Source organism: Nematolebias whitei, chromosome 8, assembly GCF_014905685.2.
Source record: "Nematolebias whitei isolate Nwh7 chromosome 8, NemWhi1, whole genome shotgun sequence".
Classification (NCBI taxonomy): Eukaryota; Metazoa; Chordata; class Actinopteri; order Cyprinodontiformes; family Rivulidae; genus Nematolebias; species Nematolebias whitei.
This window is the reverse complement of record NC_056505.1, coordinates 41,865,568-41,874,670: the sequence shown is the minus strand read 5'-3', so window position 1 is coordinate 41,874,670 and position 9,103 is coordinate 41,865,568. Positions and strand designations below refer to the sequence as shown.

General features: G+C 39.4%; 1 protein-coding gene across 1 annotated transcript in view; it reads left to right on the top strand.

Annotated features, from left to right (window-relative positions):
- Window positions 1-9,103, top strand: part of LOC119414144 (histone-lysine N-methyltransferase EHMT1) — a gene marked incomplete at its 3' end in the record, with an annotated part of 122,290 nt that overhangs the window by 72,979 nt on the left and 40,208 nt on the right. The window contains 1 exon segment of the mRNA XM_037681268.1: window positions 2,010-2,153. Coding sequence (XP_037537196.1) covers window positions 2,010-2,153 — 144 coding nt within the window.

Genomic DNA, 9,103 nt, shown 5'->3' with positions numbered 1-9,103 from the left:
AACATAAAGCATTAAAGCTTGTTGTAGGAAAAAATGTCTGAAGACAATAAGGCTGAACATTACCATACCGTTACCGTTCTAAGGTAATGTCCCAGCACTGGAGGAGAGTCTGGCAGCAGCTTAAGTAGTCTGACAGAGCAGTCCTCCAGACAGGGAACAGGTGCAGCTAATCAGCTGATTGCTGCCTGCAGCAAACTGTGGGAGAGAGTGAGTGGCACAACACAAGAACCAGAACTCCTACACTTTCTAAATAGATTTGATGTGATTTAGCCTCAGCAGAACTCATATCAGGAGGAGGAGGAAGGGAGAACAACCTCTCCCTCCTGTAATTCTCCGTTATGTGCGGAGCTTAAATGAGATATTGGTATATAAACACATTTATCGTACAAAGAAAGATTAAAAAACAGCAACTTTTATATAAATATTTATCAGTTTTGACTTACTGACTGCTTTAAAAATATGACGACTTCTCCACTGCTCGCTGAGCTCTCATGACTAAAAGAGATGGGGGGAAGACCCCTCCTGTTGTTCTCCGCTCAGTGTTCAGATGTGAGTTTAAAATGAGATCCCAGTATTTAAACCATATTTACTGTACACAGAAAGAATTAAAAAAGTTTTATTAAAACATGTACCAGACTTGACTGCTTTTGCGTCTTCAATCCTGAGATTGCAGGCCATGAGAATATCATTAGTAACTTTCACCAGTGCGAGAGGATGAGGGGATATGAGAGGGTGCAATTTATAAGACTAAGAGCTAACAGCTCCTCAGACTGAAGAAGTCTTTCAGATGAAAGACGAAACGTTTCTACAATTTTTTATTTTTTGAACCCGTCCAGAGGACCAGACTTAACTTTTTTTTAGATTTTTCTACTTGGATTATTGAGCATGCATCAGGATATTTCACCAGTGCAGTTTCAGTGCTATGGTGAGCTATAAACCCTGACTTAAACTCTTCAAACAGATTATTTATTTGCAGATGTTCACACAACTGACCTACAACTATTTTCTCTAGAATTTTTTAGATGAAAGTTGGGTTTGATATAGGTCTATAATTGGCTAGGATTCCTGAGTCAAGGTTATGTTTCTTAAGTAAAGGTTTAATTACAGCAATTCTAAAACTCTGTGTTACGTAACCATTAGAGACAAATTAAGTAGATCCAAGACATAGTTATTAATTAATGGAAATACCTCTTTAAACAGTCTAGTTGGGGTGGGATCTAGCAGACATGTGAATGGTTTGGATGAAGCTATTATTTTTGACAATTCAGAGAGCTCAACAGGACAAAAACAATCCAAATATAAATCAGGTTCTAGTGACATTTTTAAATTTGCCTCATCTTACAGGGAACCAGAGGGGATAGTAGGAATTATGGTTCGATTTTTTTCCCCAAATTGAAATAATTTTATTTATAAAGAATCTCATGAACTCATCACATCTTATAGTTGTAGAGATACATGGTTCAACAGAGATGGGATTTTTAATTAGTCTAGCAATAGTACTAAACAGAAACCTGGTGTTATTTTTATTCTCTATTAAAGATTAATAATAAATAGTTCTAGCTATACGGAGAGCTTTCTATTACGTTAGCAGACTATCTTTCCAAGATGAATAAAATTGTTCTACGTTAGTGGAGCGCCATTTTCTTTTTAGCTTTCTAGATGTCTGTTTTAAAGTACGTAACTCAGAATTGAACCAATGAGCTAATTTCCTCTGATTACTTTCTTTTTCAGCGGAGCAGTTTTATCGAGTGAAGTTTGTATTGAAGTTGTAAATTTATCAACAAGATCTACTCTGCAAGACAGAGGAAAAGAACGATGGGAGAGATTGTTTAAATTTAGTTACAGCGTTTTCTGATAAGCACTTGTTAAGATGAAATTTGCTGTCAGTGGCTGTGTCAGTTAATGTAAACTCAGATGTTATTGAATGTTATTCAAAACCCCAATGGATTCTTGATGGATGTAATCTTGTACCTGTGTGTTAAGTATTTATTATTTTCGTCTCTCCTCAGCTGAGGTATTGTCAGAGGCCGGTTATAAAACAAGAAATGATGCGACCCTCGAACATGGTCCAGCTGCTGCTCCTGTGTGAGGACCACCGAGCTGGCATGGTCAAGCACCAATGCTGTCCTGGCTGTGGAGTTTTCTGCAGGGTGGTGAGAGAAAACAAAGCACACTAATTTCTAACATTATATTAGTCCCTCGTTTATTGCAGGGGTTACGTTCCAGGCACCCTACAATAAGTGCAAAACCGCAAAATAGGGACGTTGTATTTATTTTAGTATTTATATATATATATAAACACAATGTTCTAAACTCTAAATGCTCTAAAAGAGCACAGAATTTCACAATCTCCACTCTGCCACCTGCCATGCGCTCTCTGCCACGGCCACTTCTCCACTGCAGTCACGCTTGTGGTCATCACCTGTGTCACTCCCAATCTCCCTCCTTCTGTGTAAATAAACAATTTAAATTTAAAATTTAAATACTGTAATAGTTTAAATAAACAATCCATGCCACATGAGCAGCATGTATTGTTTATTTAAAATAATCAAGCGTGACCTGAACCGAGCCTTTAGTCCCCCTCGGCAAACGGGTCAGGCAACCAGGACATGTCCCAGTGCTCCCAATGGCCAGTCCACCTCCAACCTTCTGCAGCAGGTGCTAAATCATTTAAAATAATTTATTTTAAATGATTTAGCACCTGTGCGCTTTGCTTTATTTAAAAAAATTTTTTTAGCGCTGTGTTTCTTATGCACTCCCCAGTCTCTGCCAGATTATCTGATCACCTCATGCCTGAAGTTATCCAGTGTTCTTGTTCCTGCTCTTGTTCCTGACCCTCTTCATGACAACAGACTTGTCCCCTTTGCCTCGTCCTAGATGATACTTCTGCCCATCGTATATCTGGACCTCGACGTTTGCTCTGCCTTCAGAGCACCGATTCCACCTAAAACCCTCGGATAAGTTTTACCTTTTTGCCTCTGTGAACGACCCATGCCTGTGTTTTTGACCATGAACTCAGACCACTGACTCTAGGAGTTGAGCTCTCAGAACCAAGCTCCACATTCTGAAGAGAGTGTTTGTCGGACATTCGCTCACATATCACGTGATCCATCCAAACCTCCTTTCCCTCTGACATCATCGCAGCTTCGGCTTCTCCACCTGTGATTGAGCTCTTTGAGTGACAACTGACTTTCTTCTGATACAATTTTAAATACTTTTGTTCACTCTTGTCTCAATGTTCGGGTCTCCCTCACAATTCATTACACAGCAAAAGAGCGAAAGAAATAGACTCTTTTGCTGTGTAATGAATTATGAGGGGGACGCAGAAATTGAAACAGGAGTCAACAAAAATATTTATTTAAAGTTTTGTCAGGAGGAGAAAGTCAGCTGTCACTGTAGAACGAATGTTACATTTGTAACTACGGTTCTATGAATCCTGGATGACCGCCAGAGGCGGTACTTAAAGCACTGAATGATCATTCTTGCGCATGCGCAGGTCGAGAATTTTATGCCAACATATGCCCCTTTTCCACTGTCACGGCGCGGGTCGGATATTTCCGGCTTGACGCGCGTTTGAGGTCTTTTTCACTGTTCCTGGGACCGGCTCGCCTCCCTAAATTCTGGCCCGGCTCCTCAAGGGGTCCAAGCGAGCCGAGCCGTGACGTCAGAAACACTGTCGGTCACTGATTGGTCGGGTGGAGGAGTCTGTTGAGTCTTTCCAAACAACCCGATCCGCCATTTTTTCTCTCCTGCTTGCTATTAGCAATAACTCGAGGAGCGTATCATTTAGTATTTTGAAGCTATAAAAAACAATAATATCAAAGCTGTGGTCAAATGCAGAAGTGCAGGTGTTGTTGTGCTTGGTGGCTGACAAAAAAAGTCAAAGCGTGCTAGATGGAGCGATTGGAGGGTAGTTTGGACACGGCCACTGCTCTACTTGAATCATTTATAGAAGATGGTGAGTGTTTTCTAACTTTAAACATATTTTAATTTACTCATCCCATCGGTTCTGAACATATTTTTAACTAACAAAAGAGGCTGACGCCATAATAGGACAACATCGGTGCTACGATGCTAAGCTAATTTGCATAAACGCTAACTGTCCTCCGGTCCCGTTTCTCGCTGTATTTTATCCAGAACGTATTTCAGCGCGTGACGGTTCTTCTCTGAACTCCACATTAAACCCTCCAAGCCTCCCGGCTCCTGCCCCTGCTCCATCAGCGGAGTCCGCCCCTGACAGAGCTCCATCGCAGGCTCGCAGCCCACCTGTACCTCACAGACAATGCTGCAGCCTTCTGTGCTTGGTAAGAACAGATGCAACATGTTCCACATCACTTTATTTGTGCCGATAAGGACTTGCTTTTATTTTATTTTTAAAGTAAAAAATTAAAATGTTGAATAAATCCTGAATTGGGATGAAATTATGTACACAAGGTCCCAGTTACAGACAACAAAATGTAAAAGAAAAACAGTAATAAGATCTAAGATATGAATTAAGAAAAATATCAACTAAAAAACATCTACCAATAATACACTAAGCACTAATAGCATTAAACAATCAAAACAATACATCAAACAGCAACATGAACTTGAGTTTATGCAGCCTTATGAATATCTAACCAGGATAATCACTGGAAAATCACATCATGTTGCTGCTGATCTGTTTCATGTTTCTGCTGATCTGTTTCATGTTGCTGCTGATCTGTTTCATGTTGCTGTGTACATTTGTGCTCATCTGTTCACATAGACTCATGTCCATGCTGCTGTTCGAGTATTGTGTTTATTGTTTTTATGCTATTAGTGCTTAGCATATTTTTAGTTGATGCTTTTCATAGTTCATATCTTAGATCTTATTACTGTTTTTCTTTTACATTTTATTGTTGGATGTAACTGGGACCCTGTGTACATAATTTTGATCTACCACATGTACCACATGTGGTGCATATGACAATAAAAAATATCTGTATCTGTATAATACTTTCTGATTCATATATTCATTGTTATTATTATATTATTTTCATTATTTTTAAATCAATTTATTTTTCATTTTCTTATTTTATCAGTTTATTATTATTAATATAGCTATTATAGCTGTTAGCTGCACCTTTCTTTGGTTTATGCATTTATTCAAAAACAGTATGTAGCTTGAATTAACCACCTTTTTCTTCTTTCTAGGCAAGAGAAAGAGAAAAGAGTCCAGTAAGGAAAAGTCTTATTTCATCACTGAATGAACATGAAGAACTGAACCGGACACGGCAGAAACAACACTTGTGTCTTCTTCTGGATGAAGCCCGTGAGACGAGGGACACAGATACACAATCATTAGTTGGAGGCAGTATTTTTTATTTTTGTACATTTTTCACTTCTTACTTTTCATATTAAACAATTTTTTTCTTAAGTGGTGTCCTTGAACATTAAATTTCCTAAACAAATTTTACAATGTTAAGTTCATATAGTGTTTGTTTAAATTCATACTGGAAGTTGAGAAGAATTTCCAATTGCATTTGATCTTTAATGAATCCTAAGAAAAGATTACTAGAATCTGCTCAACTTGTCATGAACCAGAGGCCGGATCGCAAACAACAACAACAACCACTGAGAGGGTTAAAAGATTTATTGTGAAATAAAGTAAAACTCTGGAGTAGGTCCGGTTCTGGGCTGGTTCCGATCTTCTGATTGGTAGTTCGTGATTGGGTAGTGTTGTAGTGGCGGGCTGCCAGTAGAAGTAGAACTGATGTTAAGGTCCACTGGAACGGAGTCCAACAGGCTTGCAACTAAAAGATAAAGGTTAGTAGATGCAGGGGGAAAGAGACTAATTGGGGAAATGAATCTGTGGGAATCAGATTCAGGGGTAAGGATAAGTCCGTGATACAGAATGAGCTTGACCTTTAATCCGTGATCCAAAAAAACAGTCAGAAGGGAAAGGCAGAGTTCATACCGTGAAGTCAGTTGTTCAGCAGAAGTATCCAGTACGTGATCCAAAAAGAGAGTCAAAAAACAAGAGCATGAGTCGGTACCTGATCAGATGAGCAAAAGCAGACGAGGGCTGAGGCAAAAGCGTGGTCGTGGTCAAGGCAAGGGTCATGAACGTGATGAGTCAATCAATGGAATGCTGGAAAGTCTACTGCTGATGAGACAGGATAGAGAATCTGGCCCAGACTGAGAGGAATGAGTGAGCTTAAGTACTGGCTGGACCAGGTGGTGGAGCTGTGGGATAATGAGCGGTGACAGGTGACATGAGTTGAGTGAGTACTGAGTGTGCAGCATGACAGAGGAGCTGACAGAGAGCAGAGCTATGACACAACTGTTATGTTATAAATTTTTTGGTTCTAGGATGAAGTGAGACAAAAACAGTCAAAAATTCAGAAAAGACAGTTATCGACCATACAACTGTGGCCCGAGAGATTCAGCTGAAAGCCCTGGTGCACCTTTTATTTGAACCTGCAGAGATTTGAACAGCTGATCTGAAGCAATCAATCAATCAACCTTTATTTATACAGGTAAATTCCATTGAGCCTCGAGGACTCATTTACAAGAGAGACCTGATTTCAACAAAGAAAGATGACAACAATGGACAACAGCAACAACAATAAACAGTTATAAAAAAGCATACTACAGTTTTTTTTTTTTTAACAAATAGGATGGCTAAAAGGAAAAGGTAACAAAACAAAAACAGCTAGATTCCAAGACAAATGTAGAAAACTAAAAACAGGAGCATGTCAGCATTGGACCCTGCCAGGTGTCCAACAGATTCTTAAAGACACTTAGAGAGGTCAAGGTCGAGAGCTTCAAATCTTTTTGTAAGATATTCCAGGAAACAGGAGCGGAATAGGAGAAGGCCCTTTTGCCTAGTGTAGTATGACATATGCAGGATATATTCATACATTTACGGGTTCTTCATTTTTCTGACTGTGTAGCATGCGTGCATTGAGTTTAACAGAAATGTAACGAGAGACATTATTTATCTTTGACCCATCAAAATGAATGCGGTCATTTATTTACAGAATCAAAGTTTAACATCAAACATTTACATTAATTTGGCAAAATATGAAAACAATAACATGGCTAGTTTCACAGGAAGTGAGAACAATACGGCGATTGTTGTCACTTTTCAGCAGAACAGCAGACATCAATCACACGGCGGTGATTGAGAAGCTTTGCTTCAGACATTTCTAAAATATCTGTAATGATTTTAGGAGAAAGGAGAGTTTAAGATGGAAAATGGAGATTTATCTTACAGAGAGATGTGTGAGGGAATTTATCTGTGGTACCAGAACAACACGCTCTTTGGAGAATAAGCTTGGCCCACGGTACGCTTGGTCGAAATAGAACCTTTACCTGGCAGATGATAATCAGCGTCGGTGTAGAGTTCCCTTCTGACTCTTTCAGCGTCTCCGTGAGGACAGCCAAACCCTTAGGAGTCGTGTGAGGTTATCCAAACAGAAGTTATAATCCCCAAAATCGTCTCTGGATCATCTTGAATGCGTTTGCATCCAAGAACTCTGAACTCTTTACGTCTCCAACTCTTTCAAAGCTCTTTTCATCTCGTCACGTCTCGTCTCGACACGACAACGGAACCTTTTGACGACACTTCTCTCCGAGAACTGGGAAGTTGCCACATTTTAATGGGTTCGACTTCCGGGTCATTTGAGAGCTTTCTGATCCGTGGATGGACCAGAACAGAGGTGTGGTTTGTGATGTAAGGTGTTATGAAAGTCAAGGATAGGGATTAAGTTTGTTTAAAGCAGACAGAAAGATTATTGGAGAAAACCAGACTTCGTGGAGTCAAACTCTCCTGTATCTTCTGTAAAAGTTAAACTTGACATTTCTTTTCAGTAAACTTTTTAGTTGACCGAAACCTGAACTTTGACACACACTTACAAAACTTGCTCATTGAAGACAGAAAATCAAGAACTGCATATTAACCTGATTTCTTCTTTGAATGAGGAATAAAAATCATTACTTACTGTTTATGTAAATAAAAATGAGTAGTTCTCTTCAACCTGTAAACATTGTTTGAACTAACATAATTTGATTATTAAAACATTTGTAAAGTAGTAATGATCATAGAGAATTGTCATTTCTACTTGATTAATTCAAGAAAGAAAGTCTCAGGATGGGTCAAACTGTATTTCTGGATGCAGATCAATGAAATTACAGTTTCTGTCCCACAAGGTTCTTAAGGTCAAGGGTTTTGACCTTAGGCTTAGTTTGACGTCAGGTTAAGTTCACTACAGTCCCCCCTTTGGAAATCATCACCTGCCCATGGGGATGAATTCCAATCATGAACTTACGCCTTCGATGTCCTTGAGCTTGATGTACTCCAGCAAGGAAGACCAAAGTCAAAAGTAATCCAGCAAGGAAAACAAAAGTCAAGGTAATCCAGCAAGGAAAACAAAGTCAAGGTAATTCCACAATGTTCTTGGTAATTCCATTGTGTTGATGATAATTCCATAAAGTTGTTGGTAATTCCATTGTAGCAATGCTTTAACCCCTTGGAAACAGAGTCTGTAATCCATTGGAAAAAGTCATATAATCCACAACGGTAAATCCACAACGATTGGAAGTGTTGATTAATCAGCATACAGAGGGGTACCCTTGGATTGAACTGAAGATGCGGCCACTGGATGAAAAGTGGAGACCAACGTCAGGATTGCAGGTCGCCTCCAGCGAAGGTTGTCTCCAGCGACGTCCAGCCTGTGCCGTTCTGGTTCAATGTGTCATGCAATTATGTGGTTTAAGGTGGGCTTATGAAGGGGATTTTACATAAGGCCTTAAACTATATGCACCTGGTGTGTAAGCTATTATGGTTGGGAACAGCTACAACTACCAGTTAAGGGGTGGAACATGCTGAAAAAGGTAACTACAGGGGTTTATACCTATAGAAAAGGGTTCCAAACTATTTTTCCATTTCTAACTTGGTTTAAGTTAGCTTTACATGGTAAAATATAGTTTGGTGCAATTGTCTGTTGTCTTTTAGACGAACGACTTGAGATTGGGTGTTTGGTTTCCCCATAAATGTTTTGGAAGTCTATGGCGAGACTTATCAAAAAGAATTAGCTATCCCCCCGAATAGAATTGTTCGAGTAGGTTCGGCTTAAGC